Source organism: Chanodichthys erythropterus, chromosome 23 (genome assembly GCF_024489055.1).
Source record: "Chanodichthys erythropterus isolate Z2021 chromosome 23, ASM2448905v1, whole genome shotgun sequence".
NCBI lineage: Eukaryota > Metazoa > Chordata > Actinopteri > Cypriniformes > Xenocyprididae > Chanodichthys > Chanodichthys erythropterus.
This window is the reverse complement of record NC_090243.1, coordinates 23,276,241-23,295,068: the sequence shown is the minus strand read 5'-3', so window position 1 is coordinate 23,295,068 and position 18,828 is coordinate 23,276,241. Positions and strand designations below refer to the sequence as shown.

The 18,828-nt window shown below is 39.0% G+C and overlaps 1 protein-coding gene across 1 annotated transcript; it reads right to left on the bottom strand.

Annotated features, from left to right (window-relative positions):
* Positions 1–429: 429 nt before the first annotated feature.
* On the bottom strand, positions 430–17,871 carry tmx3b (thioredoxin related transmembrane protein 3b). Its single transcript, XM_067377988.1, has 16 exons — positions 17,802–17,871; positions 17,644–17,704; positions 14,671–14,710; positions 14,452–14,575; positions 13,613–13,658; positions 9,855–9,935; positions 8,424–8,523; positions 7,084–7,161; positions 6,905–6,971; positions 6,681–6,779; positions 6,344–6,401; positions 6,182–6,235; positions 5,194–5,250; positions 4,895–5,024; positions 4,461–4,529; positions 430–2,104 (listed from the first exon to the last, which is right to left on the bottom strand). Exons 1-16 carry the CDS (start codon positions 17,839–17,841, stop codon positions 1,835–1,837), a joined length of 1,374 nt encoding a protein of 457 aa, XP_067234089.1. The 5' UTR covers positions 17,842–17,871; the 3' UTR covers positions 430–1,834.
* Positions 17,872–18,828: the final 957 nt, after the last annotated feature.

Below are 18,828 nucleotides of genomic sequence, written 5' to 3'. Positions count from 1 at the left end.
GTGGCAAAAAAGGTAACACTTCAGTGTCCTTGTTACATGTAATTACTATAGTAATAATTATAAATTATGCATAATTTCATGCAATTCAACCCAAACCAAACCAAACCCTATCAGTAAGTACATGTTGCTCATTAATATTACTCAGTACTTAAACGCAAAATTACACCATAACAAGAACACCATAAAATAAAGTGCAAGCCAAACATTTTGCTAGATTAAGGAGTCGACACATTCTCCCCTAACCATATCTCAAATAGCAAACGTTTGGGCCGAGGGGAAAATGACTGAATATTTAATCAAAAACAGCAGTCTGTTATATTTTATAACCATTATCAAACACAGATCTCACATTCAGCTAATTATTGTGATCTAGTCAAAGTCTACTTTATCATGATATCGATGTGAGGGAAGAACACAGAACGAGAGAGAGACAAAGAAACATTTAATGAACACAGCACAAACAATAAGACAATTGATCTGTCATAGTATGAGAATCCCTAACAGTAACAACAGGCTTTGAAGGGAATGTGAAGGCGAAGTTAGCAGAGACGTCAACATTAGTTCGTTACTACAGGCTGCGACGCTTCATGTTGAGCGTCCAGATACAAGTGAAAGTTCTTGTGTAACAACAGCTTTGGCTCAAACTGCAAATGCCACCTTGTAAAAGTGTGTGTGTGTGTGTGTGAGAGAGAGATCAGCGGCCTGACCTGCATCTCTAGCTCTATTTCTCTCTCACACACACACACACACACACACACACACACACACACACACACACACACACACACACACACACACACACACACACACACACACACACACACACACACACACACACACACACACACACACACACACACACACAATTGGCAAAAAACTTGTAAGAAGAGCTCCGCTCCATCCGTCTCCCTGGACTGTATTTTTTCACACACACTCTGAAAACGGTGAGACGTGATCTGCTGAAGTTTTGGGAAACTGAAAAAATCTTCACTTTCATGAATGCAATAAACAGTTTCTGAGGAAATGTTGGTAATCAGTGCTGAGAACAGCTGACATATAAAGCCTTTTCTATCTATAAAACACATACACTGACTTTGCTTGCATTAAAATGTTGAATAGCACCCTACAGAAGGAAAGTCCACGTTTGATTTGCTCCAGGGTCCAGACTAAAGAGTTAACCTAATCTTGCTGTGTGTTCTGTTAATGTGTTCAGTGCATATGATCAAAATCAAGCCTTTGTTCATCACTCAACTGAGAAATAAACAAGCTCTTACCAAGTTCATCGCCGCTAGATTAGAAACTTTGAAACCTTCTACATTCAGTCAGATTACCTTCATGTAGAGAGCAGGAAAAAGCATGGATGTGTGGTCATTATTTTATGAAAATGGCAATTAATTTTATGTAAGACAATCCTCTGTAGATCAAGTCTTTGATACAACAATAACTGCACTTTCTCATTCAAAAAACAAAATAAAGATGTGTCCATTCAGATATCAATGGTTTTCTCAAGTTTCAACCGTTTCAAGATTCACAAAGTGACTGAAGGACACGGATCATAAGGGCACAATCATGATTATTAATAAGCACAAAGGACTACTGTCACTTGACTTTAAAACAGTATTTGTTTTCTGTCCATGTGCATACGTGGAGCTCCAGTGCTCGTCTCCAAGTTGTCGCAATCAAAACTTAGAATTTGATGGACATTTAGGGAAATTCTGAAAATAAAGAAATGGGAAAATGAAAATAATCCCATGAAAACCAGTGAAAAAAATTCTAAGCCATCGTCTCCTCTTCGGAGGCGCTCGCTCTCTCTCCGTTTGTTTCTCCACCTTCGTTAATCAACCTTTTTTTCACTTGGATTCTTTTGATGAATCTTTTCACCCTCTTCTTCCGCGTTTTCTGGTCCAGCTGTTAGTCGCTGCTGCTCTTCCTCCTCACCCTCCTCTTCCTCTTCATCCGTGAAGCCGTCTCTCTTCATCAGCTCCATGTCCTCCGTCCCGTCGTCAGACTCGGCGGTGCAGATGCCGTAGCACATGAGGCTGATGACGCCCAACGGCAGGCCGAAGAGGAAGCAGGCGAGCAGCGGAGAGCTGCGGAACACCGACTGCAGACAGAGAGAGACGAGATACAGCCATCATTCCTCTCATTCAGACACACTGGAACATCTGCAGCGGCTTATAAATAAAAGTCTATGGGAACATCCAAACCATAAAACTGTAAGAACAACTTGACAGTTCAAATACAGGCTGACAAATAAAGTTTTATAAAATGACAAACCTCAAATTTCAGCCATCAAACCATTTAAGAAAAGGGACAAGTCAAAAATTATGATTATATTTATATTAATTTAAAATATGACAAGTTGAATGAAGATGCTGTTTCAGTCTCTGACAGCAGGTGGCGCTGATGGAACAGCAGAAAGCAACAGTCATGTTCCCTTTGGAAACTCGCATTGTGCCCTAAGTAGTGGGAATGTCTTCTGCAGGACCGGTGTCTGAAGACGACAATAACATTGACGTCACTACTGGTGCGACCAGATATGGATAGGGAACCTGTAGTACATGTCATCCTCTTTCTTGTCTTCAGGAGACGTGTCGAAGGCAGTATGGCAGCTAAATCTTTCAGGAAGTGTGGGACAATCATCTGTGCCCTGTGGGTCAGGACCTGCTTCAGCTGAGGCGAGGAGGAAACTCAGATCGTGCGGCTCTCAGATGGAGCTAGCCGAGGAATTTGAGAGAGGTATGGATACTTCTCAGTTTTTCAGTAGTTGATGAGGGTGAGCTGCTGGATGAGGATGTTTTATCGCTCACATCCTCTGATCCGGCAGTGAGTGCGCTCCTGGCTTCAAGCCAAGAAAAGCAGGATGTGGCTGCTGAGGACAATGTCGCTTCTGAATCCTTGCAGCCTTCCTGCCCCACGTACGGTGAGATCCTGGAGGTTATGTCTCCTGCCACAGACAGATTAGATCTGCTGTGGTGGCACGAGAGATGCGGGCTTGCTAGCAGACAATCAGATGAGCGATGGAAAGATCGTGGAGGAAGCCATATTCGGCTCGTATTCAATGCCGCAATCGGCCGATCAGTCCAGGACCATGGCACAAGCCTCTAGGGGGCCTGGCCCGTCTTGGTCTGAAGAACAAAGACCAGGCCAGAGGATGAGTGTCACCACTCGCGGTCCTCCTCCTCCTCCGAGTAGATCAGAGAGAAGGAAAGACACAAGGGAAAAAATGCAGGATTTAAGGGAAGTAATCCAGAGCAAACGCTCCCAGCATTCTCAGGATGCAGAGGCCAAATAACATCATCATAATTTTTTAGTTAAGTGTACCCTAACCCTCCTAAAACTCGTCTTCCTTGTTGTCTTGCTGAGGCCTCTGCTCCCTAGGGCTCCACCTGGGAAGCAGTATCGAATCGTTAGGCTCTCTTTTGAGTCTCTTTGGTAAGTGGTCTTTGGTGTTTTACATAGCTAGGTCTCTTGTTTAGAAACGTTATGCTGAGGACTCTATTATAGAGCCCAGCTGGGGTGGTCGTGCCAGGTTGTACGGCTCTCTGTGAGCCTCTCTGGTGCAAACAATCTTTGGGGACTGTTGCCAGGTTTCCTCTCAATTTAGAGTCGTCCTGCTGAAACCTCCTCTCCCCAGAGGTCCGCATTAGATAACCGGTCTGTGGCTCTCTGTGAGCCTCCTTGGTGAGGTGGTCTTTTAGCGTAGAGCGTAGTTAGGCTTCCTCTCGTCATTATGCTGAAGCCTCCACTCGGAGAGCTCCGTGAAGGCAGCACATTGGGTGGTAGGCTCTCTTTTGGAGACTCCCTGGATAATTGTCTTCAAGGTGGCGTTGCGTCTTGCTGAGGCCTCTGCCTCAGAGCTGTGCCTGGATGGCAGTATCGAGTGTTAGGCTTCTCTTTGAGCCTTCTTGATAAGCAGTCCTTAGCGTAGAACATAGCCACACCTCCTCTCGCTTCAGAGAGTCTTTTTGCTTAGAGCTCAGAGAGTTTCCCTTCATGAGACCTCCACTTATCAGGGGTGTATGCACTGTGACTGGCAGGATGTTTCATCCTTGGCCATGTTCCCTTGAAGGTTTTTTTAATATCAGGCCCTGAGCTACGCTGCCCTTTGTAGCCAGGGTTTCTGGCCCTAGGGAATTGAGTCAATGACACTCGCTGGTGCGTACTGATGGACAGGAAACCGCTGTGACTCCGGTTAGTTCCGCTGAAATTACTGACTCATGTCACAGCACTCATTTGTTAAGCATGGTGGAGTGGGCATTTGTTCCCCATTAGTGCCCTAGGATGCAGTGTGAGTTCCCCTTCTCAGGGAACCCGAGACAATTTCTGAAGCAGGTCCAGTCAGCTCAAAGACATACTCAGCCTTCAGCTTCAGGCTGCCGTCAAAATAACACTAAAAATTATATTTTAATTAATAGTTTATTTAAACTGAGTTTGTTATTTTCTTAACCTCAGCTCACCATTATTGTGGATCTGGCATCAAACGCTACACGCTTGATTCTCTGGAATATTCCATCTCCTCCATAAGCCTGTGGGAATATGATGCAAGATGTTAATCGTCTGAACTAAAACTTTGATAAACAAATAAACAAAAATTGGATAATTGTGAAATGTACTTATTTTGTCTTCTGGGAAACATGTAAATATCTCATGTAGCTTCCAGGGTTGTTAGTGTTAACCAAAGCTACTCTGAACCACTGATTCGAAACAAATGATTCGTAAAGCTTCATGAATCAGTCACTTCATAATATTAAGGTTGAACCACTGCAGTCACATGAACTGATTCAAATATGTTTTCTAGGCACTGAAAGAAGTGTTACTGCTGGCAATAGAGGCCTCACTGAGCCATCGGATTTCATCAAAAATATCTTAATTTGTGTTAAGATGCTGTTACCGGAGCGCTGCCGTCCAGAACACTGTTGAAGAATTGCAGCATCTGCTGAAGATTCTCCAGCGGTTCGTCCGGCAGGAAGTACTGCTCGTTTGAGGTGTTGAGGATGATGATGCTGGGCACGGACACCTCACTACCGCCCAAAAGATGAAGAGCGTGAGTGCTGATGTTACAGTATATACTGTATATCATGACATGCAAATTATGTTATCTATCACATAACCATTTTCCCCATCATCTAACCTTTGTGCAAACTTCAGGAAATAAGCCATGATGTGTGACGCTGATCCACAGACACTCACCTCATGATCAGGCTGTTGATGTAGTCATTACCGTCCATGTGGCCGAACTGGAAATCCCTGGAACGCAGAAAGCAAGACCGCGTGAGACCCATGTGACCTGCTGCAATCATGAACGCCTGTAAACTACTGTACTGCAAGTGCTGTGCTGATGCGAGACTGAGCGTCTTTACAGAAACACCACGACAGGGCAAAAACAACTTTCACGCGAGATATTGTGTGTCAGCAGTCACATGCTTTCCTACACGCAGCGGTAATCTGAGTATCAGAGCATTCACATCAACACGGATGCATTTGACACTTTTATCCAAAGCAACTAACATTACATTCAAGGTAGACGTTTACATCAGTTATTGATTGATAAGGTCAAATCAGATCGAAAAACTTCACAGTGAATGATGAAAGGTAAAGACGCTGATCATAACGTGATCGAGCCTCTCCTCCGCCGACATCCAGTCAAACAAAGACAACCGGTTTCACTGTTGAAAATCATGCCCAAATCATCATGTCATGATGACAAAATTACACCCCAGCATATCATTTCATAAAGGTAAAATTCCCCTGCCAGAATACTGGGTAAATGTACAACGGGTAAAGATAAAATATTACAAATAATAAAGTGTACTGATGCACTGAGAAAAACCTGCAACTGTTACTCAAAATAACTTTTTCTACCTGATTTAACCCATAAAAATGTTTTTCTGGTTTAAATTAATTTATTTAGATCTGATTCAGTGATATAAATATATTTTTGACTTGAATAAATCAACATTACTAACATTACTGCACTTGATGAAAATATTATGGCGAAACTGAAAATGTGCAGTATTGTGATCACAAGTGGAAAACATGGGAAATTCAGGTGTTTTTCTGTCAGGGAATCATTTCCTCTGCTACAATCTTCTGAGTGACAGTTACATGTGATCTCAGAGGGTTTGTTTGCAGTCGGCGCTACTGAAGATTCGAGGGCTGGTGTTTCTGGGAGTCTCACCTGTTGAACTGATCCCTGTGCTCCGCAGCCACTTTCTGGATCAGACCCTTTAACCTGAATTAAAAGGAATCAATTCTATAATCAACTCTTCTAAAGAACACTAAAGAACAGGACAAACATCGCAGCATCACATGGTAGAGTCATTCATTGGGACGTCTGTACCTGGTGCTTTGCTCTGTTGGATCTTTCTCGTCAGTAATGGCAATCGCCACCAATTTACCTGTCGCGCAGAAACAGAAAGAAAGGAAAACAATAGCCATAGTTACAAGACAGAAAAAAACTCTTGCTGACCAGCTTTGAATAATTTACATTCATCAAGGTACTCAAGAAGGCCAGTCTAAGCCGTTATATGCTTGTTATGTGATCAATGCTGAAGACTATAACAGTTAAGTTTACACACAAGGTTACTCTTTCTATCCAGCATATGCTATTCTGCCCCAACGCTATCCATCATCTGAGCAAACGCTCATGCGTGGCTTGATGTTCTGCGGTCACTCACCGGTTTCTCCCAGCTCATACAGCGTGAAGCCATCGATCGGCAGGTAACTCTGGAAACGCTCGCGATTTACCCAGGATGACAAGCTGCCGTCTTCATACTCTGAAACACAACGTGAAGCTGCTGTTATTATGCTGACATGAAGAATCTGTGGAAACAGCTCTGCCAAATGATGCTGACTGGCATGACCATAAACTAGACGATGGGTTACAGTTTTCTTCTCTTACCATCATACGTGAAATAGGTTCCATCTTTGAAGACGACCACCGAAGGCAATTCGGACAGAGTCACGGACTGCAGGAAACCAAGACATTTAACATGAGCCCTCGTGTGAAGAGTGTTCAAGCACAACAGACATGGATATGTGAAAGTAGAGGCAGCAGTTTCTGAAAATGACTCGCTTCACCTCCGTTAAGACGTCTTCAGACGCAGAGAAGAAATACGTGTAGACAATGAGCTCAGACGCCACCTCGATGTACTTCTCCTGAAATCACAACATTACTGTGATTGATAGAGGAGTTAAAGGTGTGTGTGAGTGTGTTCTTGTATGGTTTATGAGGACACAAGTGTGTATAATAACGGGAGTGTTACAACATTTATTGTTCACGCATCAACTGAAAACAGCACAGACTGAAAGAGCGATCTTGAGAATTCATATCACGTCACTGATATTGTCAAACCAGCTAGCGTCACACAGCCGACACGTTTAACAGTTGTAGCTTATTCATGTTGGGTGCGTGAAATAAATGCTGATTAGTCAAAATGCGCCATCGGAGAACTTTCGGTGCGTCCCTTTTAGCATAAAGCTGCGAGATAAAATGTGATGCACTGTATAAGTTGTCAATGGAGGTTCGTAATTGTTTTTGTCATGGCATGATTTGATATTTCAGTATTTTTACATAATCAAATATGGGTTTTATAATATCAGATAAACTGATAAATATCGCCATCTGCTGGGTGTTGAACTGAGAGCATGTCATTTGCTAACTGAATAACACTAAAAATAGCACATTAAGCAGGTGATTTATAACCCAGACCAACAGACACATTATTAATAACTGATAAAATGCCATGTGAGATGAACACAACGGTTCATTTACTCTTCTGACCATGTACATTTGTCTCAGTGAAGATGTCTTCACTCTTCAGCCTATATAAACACCTAAAGACTCCCTCTGTCAGTCACACTCTTCATTTCAACACTTTGTCCATTTATTTTGCCTATTGTTAATATTACTGTTGCTGTTTTATTGCTGTGATAAAATGACGACATTTATCAAAAGCCCAAGTAAAAAATAAATAAATAAATAAAATACCAACTCTGCATATCAGTTATAGGACATATAAACAGAAAAAAAAAAATCAATATTGATCAATCTCTAATTAAGGACTATGAAATCTGTATTGGTTTTAATTTATTATGGTGTGACATTAGCACTGAGAAACTATTGTGTGAATACTGAAGGAGACACATGGCGGTTTCAGTGACAGCCGGAAATCAAAGCGCTCACTCTCACCTATTCTGTGATGATTACTGATAAAGCGAATAATAATCTGATGAAACAGCTGATAAACTGACGCACTCGTGTTTCAGGAGAATGAAAGGTTCACACACTGCTGTGTTTCTATCAGAGGCCGGTTTGATTTCAGTTGTCTGCGAGGTTTAACTACACACAGGAGCTGAAAAAACTGATTCACAAACAAAAATATTCACAAAGTGGAGTGGAGAAATGAAGATCAGCTCACTTTAAGAGGAGATTCCCCTCCAACATACAGAAACAGCACACTGTGCCTCTTCAACACGTGCTCAAACATCTGTCTGCTCGGGAGAGATCGCACCGCCGGTCTGAAACACACACACACACACAAATGAGAACATGGCACTGTGTGAGGTTTATCTATGAGTGTGTCCTGCACTTTCCTGCAGTTTAGCTTCAACCAGCTTCATCTCACCTACTTGCAGCCTAAAACTATGAACTCTGTGTGAATAAAAAGTACATACTCTTGAGTATAACAGACGCAAGCAAGTTTTGGTACAAACTACAACGTCATAAAAATGCCTTTAACCACAGACCGCTTTGGCATCCTGTCACAGTTAATGTCCTCGTATACACTCTCTGCCGGTCGTGGAGATCTCGGCTCATGTTTACTGCGTTATGATGGAGTTCAGTCAACAGCCAAACGTGTCGGTGATGTTGCAGATGACATTTTTTTTAATCAGGCTAGATATTGATTTTTAATCGCTCAAACCCCTTTCAGGGCGTCTCCACTGAACCGTCGATCCCACAAACATTCGGCTCTGCAGGAACAGGACTGATCTATAAGAACTGGTGACTACATTAATATAATTAATATCTAAGACGCTTGAAGAAACCTGCCTGCACAGATACAGTGCTGTGAAGAGTTTTAGGCACTTGTGTAAGAATGCTGTAAAGTGAGGATGTTTTTAAAAAATAAAATCTATTTATAACAGTATTTATCAATTAACTTATATTAACTAATCAAAACAATATTTTGCATTTAAAACAGCTCATGTTCAGGTACAGTTGGGCGTCATTTTTCAGGTAGCTTTGCAGGCAGGTTTCTTAAAATCTCTTGGAGACGCGGCCACAGTTCTCCTGGATTTTGTTTGTCTCAGTTTCATCTGTTTCGGATTTGATGATGGTGAGATCAGATCTCCGTGTGGAGCACCGGCTGTTATCAGTCTTATTGTGTATTCAAAAATCTCACTGGATTATTACAATTAATGGCAAAATTAATGTTTGGAAATGTGAATGGATATTTGACACACTACAGCAAAAGATATAAATAACTGGCTTAAAACCTTTTTTGGGGGTGAAAATACTGACGTGCCTAAGACTTTAGCACAGTTCTGTATTTGTAGTGTTTACTCCACATTCACTTCACTGTGCCATATTCACAAGACTTTTACAGAAAAACTGTTAAGTGTAAAAAGACAGTAGTATTTACACAAATCATTGTTGTGTTTAATATGAACTCAAGACCAGTTATGGATGTCGGGACAATCCTGCTGCAAAACCGTCATAATGCACATCCGGTTTATAAACACACATTGAATTATGTCCAATAGCTTTTAAAACAGAAGATAGAAAATATAATTTTTTTTGTTTTTTAAATCTAGCTAAAGGTTCAACAGTGTCTGTATTCATTTCTCACCCAGCCACTCTGTTGGCGAACTCGATTATGTCGTCTTTGGTTCTCGGGCCTTTGTAATTATACGCCAGCTCGCCCTTCAGCCTGAGAGAGAGAGAGAGAGAGACTTTACTGATTTCAGAAACAAATCTTTATTTAATCAACAATGTAAGCATACGTAAGGGATAATCCATGACTAGATGTGCACTTCATTCAGATCGTGTAATTCACTCCTACAGCGGGTACAACAGTCGACACACCCCTGATCAACCAAAGCTTTCTGAGATGTTAATCATGGAAGATCTTTTTACACCTTTAATGTATTATCGAAGCCAACAAAATTCATGTAACAAACAAACAGAAACTTTTAAGGGAAAAGAACAGAATGATCAGATTTTTCTAGTAACTGAAGAGTGTGGTCAGCTTGCTCCGGTGTCTTTGATGGGTAACAGATCTCAGATCACATGGCAGACAGCACGGTCACGCAGGTTTGCACTGAATGCAACAACTTCTTGTCCACCTTGTCTTTTCTAGGCTGGACTACTGCAATGCTCTTCTGGCTGGACTGAAAACATGTGCAGGTAAACCTCTACAAATGATCCAGAAATCTTCAACACAACTGGTCTTCAAAGAGTCCAAATCACACCACTGGTGATGTGTGCATATATAAATATTAGCTGTATTAACCCTCCACTGTCATGCAAATGATGCAATGCGTCCTAAGATATCGCTCCAGCAACTGCTGTTATTCAAACAGCCATAAAGGACAGTTTTCTATGGTTACAGAAGTACACAAGACTATTCCAGTCATCTCCAGAGAGCGACCGACAACATCCCAGTCCTGCTCTCTGCCACTCCGTCAGATCCTCAGACAGTCAACAAGACCAGAAACTGACAGACCCGTGGCTTATATGAATCTTTAATGTTCAGCTGCTAGACGAGGTTTATGATTGACAGATATAAACTGGAAACCCCAGGGTGCCGATAAAAGCAATAATATAACAAAGGAAATGAATAAACATAATGATAAAAATGTACTTTGACAACGTTTTCTTGGGGGAGAGACTTTGTCCTTCATTAGGCGAAGCATTAGCCTCACGGGGAGTTTCATCAACACCTGCCTCCCCTGATCCCAGAATCCCACGGGAATGAGCTTCACTCCCGACTCCATGCAGACGCTCAGACTCTCCAATCGTGTCGTTTAGTAATGATGGAAATAATAGATTGAAAAATAAAGCTGCAAGTAATGAAGGGGTCAAGCACCACAGAGGCAGAATGAGGAGCTTAAAATCACGGCATGGACAATCAGACCATCTGCAAAAACCAGTACAAAAACTTTGAGACACTTTTTAGCAAAATGGTTGAAAGGCCATAAATACATTCACTTGTAATGCGTTATAATAGCTTATTACTTTTGAACAATAGGCGGAGCTGACACCAAACTGATCTGGTTTGGTCAGTGTTGGGTGACAATTACAGACATAAAGTTTGGGGTCTATGTTCTCGGAGTGACCCAATGAATCTATTAAGACCAGTTTCATTACAATAGACATGCTGCACAAATTCTAATCATATATCCTAATCATTTTTAAACATGTATTAATTACTTTAATGAGCTCATTGTGTTTACATTCAATTAACACATTGTTTAAATGAATAGATTGTTAGCTAACTGCATGATTTATATATGTACATTTCTGAAATTACATAATTTGGACACAGTCCCCTCTGATAACAGATCACTCTAAACTGTAACGTTGACATGCATTTATTTTGGCGTGCTCTTTGTCGAATGGGTTTGCGTGATATTCGAAAACGGTTCGGCGAATCAACTTCGGTTCCATGTTTTTTGTCAGCATGGTCTGAAGATGATCTGATTCAACTTTTGTGAAAATCAGAGCAAAGGGCTAGAAGGAAAAAAAATATGATGGAAAATGACATCATAGAGTGCCAAAGAATCACAGGGGAACGTTTTTTGAACCTTACGGTAACATAAATATGAGTGCAACTTTGAACAGTTGGTGGCGCTAGAACAATTGAGTTAGAGACTCAAAAATTGCTGTGGGGAATGTTGGGACTGTCCTCTATCTGTGTGCCAAATTTCATGACTTTTTACCATACGGTTCTATGGGCTGCTATAGATTCAAGAGCAGAGGAAGAAGAAGAAGAGGAGAAATAATAAAACACTAACGGATACGATAGATGCCTACACACCTTCAGTGCTTGGCCCCTAATAACATCAACAGCCTATGCTGTTATGATAAAACAAACAAACAAAAAGCATGAAAAGATTAAAAAATGAAATTAACTTCTAACAAAAAAATATATTAACAACTCCTCCCACCACATTTTCAACATTTTATATCAAAAACAAGTGCTGAAAATTTGATTAATAACCTAGAGGAAGAAAATATACAATGGGCATAAAGAAACACGAAGAAACAGAGAATCACAGAGAAACAAACACTGATTCCAGCTTGACCGTTCAATGGCAGTGAAAGTGACCAGCTTCAAGCTTTAACAATAAAGATGCACGGGTATTAGTACAACTGATTTAATGGTAATTTGATTTCATCATCTGACAAACACGGATCCAGCAAAGAAAAAAAAAGAAAAAAGGTGTAGACATAATGTTTCGGGATGGGTTACTATGGACACCTGGTTATACAATCAATTAGTGAGGTTCATTAGTTATCTAAATATTTGTTTCTGCATTCTGTGATCAGCGTGCAGACAGCGGGCCGCTATAACTGTTAGACCACATGCATGAGATAAAATCTCATCCATTTAAAGCTCTGCTGCCACAAACATCAAGACAAACTTCTCTGAGTCCAATCAGGGATTAGCAGAATAATTCTACATGCTTCCTTCATGACATGGATTTTATTATTTTAATTTACTCCTTGAGGTCCACTTATAATGTTAATAAAGTTTTTTGCCCAAAAAAACAAATATATATATATATATGAAAAAAAATGAATTATATATTTTCAACCCTCATTCTGAGCCTGAAATGATCAGTTTTTAATGCATGGCTCCTTTAAGGCTTGTCATTAAAAGCCCACTGTTATGATTGGCTAACGTCACTGCATAGGAAACAGTATATATCCATATAAAACTGCATTAAAGCATTATGAAATCATTCACTGACGGCTTGTGATGCAGCTGCTGTCAGATCCAGTACAGTCGACGGCTTCATCTGTCAACTAAAGTTTCTCTCCATTACGCTGTGCCTCGTTCACAAAACAATCTGCAGTCAAATGCTCCGAAAAAACATATAATCCTCACACACTTTCGACACTTCTGAAGTCTGTACAGAGACGCATACGAGCTGTTTAAACCAAACGTTCTTTCACGCTCCCATTTGTCGACAGATGTCAGAAACTGAACACACATCTGTATGCTGTATCAGTGATTATAATGACTTCTGTTTGCTTTTGACGTGACGCTCACATCCAGTGTAAGAGTTTAAATGGGCGGGGCCTATGATATGATGATGTATAACTATTGGTTGATGTCTTGCTCTGGAGGCGGGCATATGCAAATGTATTTGCCCGTGTGACATCACAGATCCCGCAATATCCAAACAAGCTGTTTTTGGATCTTGATTAAAAATGCTTTGTTTATAGTCAGGAGAATGGTTTAAGCTCTGAAACTTGCAGGATGTTTTAATGTTTCAAAGACCTCTTATATCAAAGACAATCTTGATTTCTCAAATCACGACCCTCGACTTTGAAAACAGACAGATTTTAAAATGTTTATAATGTTGGTGACAGACTTACAGTTTTATGGTGGGGTATCCTCGCACGCCAAACTCCGAGGCCATACCTGCATCAACACACGGACAACCAAAGTCACATGACACATCAAATAACTAACATTTCACTGGGATTTAAACATAATCTGTGTTCGCCTGTGTTCACTGGCCTGTCAGATTTCTCCTTCATGAGTTATTGCGCTTGAACTGTAAAAACATTCGGTTACGTCGAAGGGATTGTAAACATTCGGGGAAAAAGAGATTTCAACACGTCGCATTTCTTAAAGTATTCAGATCCCGTCACTTTTCACATTTGTTAGGTTGCAGCTTTATGCTAAAATGTTTTTCCCTTCAATCCACACTCACACCCAATAATGACAGCGATTCTTTACACTTGATTACTTCATTCAGTCTCAGACCTGAAACACTGCTCAGATTGTGTGTATCTGCGTTCTGCTGTATTTATTTGTCCTAAAGCTTCTTGAATTTCCGTTCTTGTTTTATTACGGACTGTTTAATTGTTTCAGTAACTGAATGAGGAACACTTACTTATACTGTTCATTTTTGTTGTGATATAATCGCCGTTGAGAATTGTAAAATTTCCTAACTCTAACCCTAATTTCAAGCACTTTTTAAGCACTTTTCAACAAAAAAAGCTGATGTCCAGGTTCCATAGTTTTGTTAGGAATATGCAATTAAATTTGCAATCTTCTTTTTATTAATTACATTACAATTAGTGTACCTTTCAAACACAGTTGGTGCATGTTTGACTGGATGATGAAGACAAAAGTAACTCTACAGAGAGCTTGTGCACAGGAGACTCAAATAAGTTTAGCGCTTCAACGCTCGATCACACAATCCCACCTGAATATGCAGTGGCGTCCATTTTACCGACTCGTACCGGCGACCCCGAGCGCGTCAGTTCGGCTCCGACCTCCTGCCATATCGGCTCCAGCTTCTTGCAGTATCCACACCACGGCGCGTAAAACTACAGCACAACACAGAGCTCAGCCGAACATCACACACACATTTACATCATCATCATCATCATCATCATCAGTGTGTGTCTGCACGAACACTCACATCCACCAGCCAGACGTCGTCCATTCTGTTGTCTTTAAACCTACAGAAAATAAACAAGATTTGCATTTACTGAAGGAAATAACAGCGGCCCATACTGTAACAGGAGATAAACGCTGATCAGAACGAATATAGAGCGAACAGAAGATCAACATGAGAACGAATGAGGCTGAGCTTCCGTTTACCATTCTGCAGTCGCTGATCAATGTTTCTGTGTGAACACAAGCCTAAATGAAATCTGTTCATCACATAAAGCGATCGTGTCTCTTCAGAAGACTTGATTTAATGCTCTTATTTATTTTCCATCTCTTTATGATCGTTTTGAAGCATCAGATGAACGAAAGTCTTTTTAACAACATGAGAATAACTGATGACAGATTTCCATTTTTTGAGTGAACGTTCCTTCAAATCTATTCCATCACAGAAACAGAAATATATGTAGAAGATATATTTCTATTTCATCACATTCAGAGTCTGAAGCACCTCGTCCTTTGACCTTTTGATCACGTCAGTACAGAAAAGTAAACTACTTTTCAAGAAATGTCATGATTTTCATTTGAAACAATGCAAACTGTAATCATGAGCTTTATGGCTGAATCAAGCATTAAAGCACAATCTGGTTTCTAAAAGCATGATATGACCAGCAACAAATGATAAAATACATACAGCCACTGCACCATATATTTATCAAACACAGATATTCATCATGCATCCGTCATATTTGATCATAGAGATATTAAACATACATCTGTCATATATGATCATGGAGATAATAAACATGCATCTGTCATATATGATCAGAGATATTAAACATACATCTGTCATATATGATCATGGAGATAATAAACATGCATCTGTCATATGATCATGGAGATAATAAACATACATCTGTCATATATGATCAGAGATATTAAACATACATCTGTCATATATGATCATGGAGATAATAAACATACATCTGTCATATATGATCATGGAGATAATAAACATGCATCTGTCATATATGATCAGAGATAATAAACATACATCTGTCATATATGATCAGAGATATTAAACATAGATCTGTCATATATGATCATGGAGATATTAAACATACATCTGTCATATTTGATCATAGAGATATTAAACATACATCTGTCATATATGATCATGGAGATAATAAACATGCATCTGTCATATATGATCATAGAGATAATAAACATACATCTGTCATATATGATCATAGAGATAATAAACATGCATCTGTCATATATGATCATGGAGATAATAAACATACATCTGTCATATATGATCATAGAGATAATAAACATGCATCTGTCATATATGATCATGGAGATAATAAACATGCATCTGTCATATGATCATGGAGATATTAAACATACATCTGTCATATATGATCATAGAGATATTAAACATACATCTGTCATATATGATCATGGAGATAATAAACATACATCTGTCATATATGATCATAGAGATATTAAACATACATCTGTCATATATGATCATGGAGATAATAAACATACATCTGTCATATATGATCATGGAGATAATAAACATACATCTGTCATATATGATCATAGAGATATTAAACATACATCTGTCATATATGATCAGAGATATTAAACATACATCTGTCATATATGATCATAGAGATATTAAACATACATCTGTCATATATGATCATGGAGATAATAAACATACATCTGTCATATATGATCATGGAGATATTAAACATACATCTGTCATATATGATCATAGAGATATTAAACATACATCTGTCATATATGATCAGAGATATTAAACATACATCTGTCATATATGATCATGGAGATATTAAACATACATCTGTCATATATGATCATAGAGATATTAAACATACATCTGTCATATATGATCATGGAGATAATAAACATACATCTGTCATATATGATCATGGAGATAATAAACATACATCTGTCATATATGATCAGAGATATTAAACATACATCTGTCATATATGATCATGGAGATATTAAACATACATCTGTCATATATGATCATAGAGATATTAAACATACATCTGTCATATATGATCAGAGATATTAAACATACATCTGTCATATATGATCATGGAGATATTAAACATACATCTGTCATATATGATCATGGAGATAATAAACATACATCTGTCATATATGATCATAGAGATAATAAACATGCATCTGTCATATATGATCATGGAGATAATAAACATACATCTGTCATATATGATCATAGAGATAATAAACATGCATCTGTCATATATGATCATGGAGATATTAAACATACATCTGTCATATATGATCATGGAGATATTAAACATGCATCTGTCATATATGATCATGGAGATAATAAACATGCATCTGTCATATATGATCATGGAGATATTAAACATGCATCTGTCATATATGATCATGGAGATAATAAACATGCATCTGTCATATATGATCATGGAGATATTAAACATGCATCTGTCATATATGATCATGGAGATATTAAACATGCATCTGTCATATATGATCATAGAGATATTAAACATGCATCTGTCATATATGATCATGGAGATATTAAACATGCATCTGTCATATATGATCATGGAGATAATAAACATGCATCTGTCATATATGATCATGGAGATATTAAACATGCATCTGTCATATATGATCATGGAGATAATAAACATGCATCTGTCATATATGATCATGGAGATATTAAACATACATCTGTCATATATGATCAGAGATATTAAACATACATCTGTCATATATGATCATGGAGATATTAATGATCACAACATCAAACACACCTTAACTTTTTAACACTTTCATTCATATTTCAATAAACTCATACTGTTTCTACTGAACCTTAAAGTTGAACACATTTCTCAAAATACAGTTCTCTTCATGAAAAATAATTTGGACAGGAAAAAACATCAAACGAGAGCGACTATCTTACTTGTCATCGAGATCCTGCACCAAAGACAGCACCACCGGACTGAAGAGAAGACAGGAGAAAACTGCAAACACACACAATCACAGCATCAGACAGCAGCTCATTTCACGAGAATCATATCTCAGATGTGAAGATCAGAGAGATTAATAAAGCATCTGTACCCGCTGTGAGCAGCGCCATGACCGCGCGTGAGAAGAGCATCAACAGGAAATGCAGACAGTAGTACAGCCATGCGCGCATGCGCACTGACGCCGCTGCGCTTCCCCGTCCAGAGCTGAAGCTGCGTCACGCTGCGTCTCAATCCGACACGCGTGTTCCCTACATAGTGGACGACACATACACTACATAGAGAATGGTTTTTTTTTTTTAGTTTTTTTTTTTTTTAACCAGACAAATTTACAAGTAAACAGGCGAGAAACAAATACTAACAAAAGGCAAATCTGGAACATAAATATATAATGTATGTGACAGTTGTTACCTAATTATTTACACTTTTATACTAACTAAATAAATGTATACAAGTATAGAGCTACAGAACACTGAAATTATTCAATATATTTATGTGAGTTTTAAATGCAGAGGGATGAAATAAGTATTTTAAGTTCATTTTAAAAAATAAGCAAAGTTTCAAGAACCTTTGCTGCCATGCTGAAAATTTAGTCTTAACCCTATTCCTAGCCCTAAACCTAACCCTACCCATAAGTTATCCCAAAAATCAGAGGGAAATGATAGATGAATAACACTGATGTAGAAGCACCAATTCACGATTTTAAGCCTAAACTTGTGATAATCTGTTAACTTGTCCCTGAAATCTGATTTGAATGTTGTCCCTGAAATCAACAAAGATGTTGACTCAGGAACATGTTGAACTCAGCAATATCAGGTTATCTCAGTCTTCTTTAAGAAGCCGTTTCTCGCTTCTGAATCAATAACTATTATCCATATCATCTTCATAGCTGTGTATCAAATAATTTTTATTAATATACTGATGCTGCAAACAAAAGTTAAAGAGAGCATTTTATTCCTTTACAAATGAACAGGATTCTTCCAAAGACTGAGATTATCCCTCAGCAGCTAATGGATATAGTTGTTGCTTTTATAGGAATTTGTTTCACCGAATTCTCTCGAACACTATGATCACTGTCTTCAGTAATAAGTGTTTTACAGGCTTTAACAAGGACATATTTC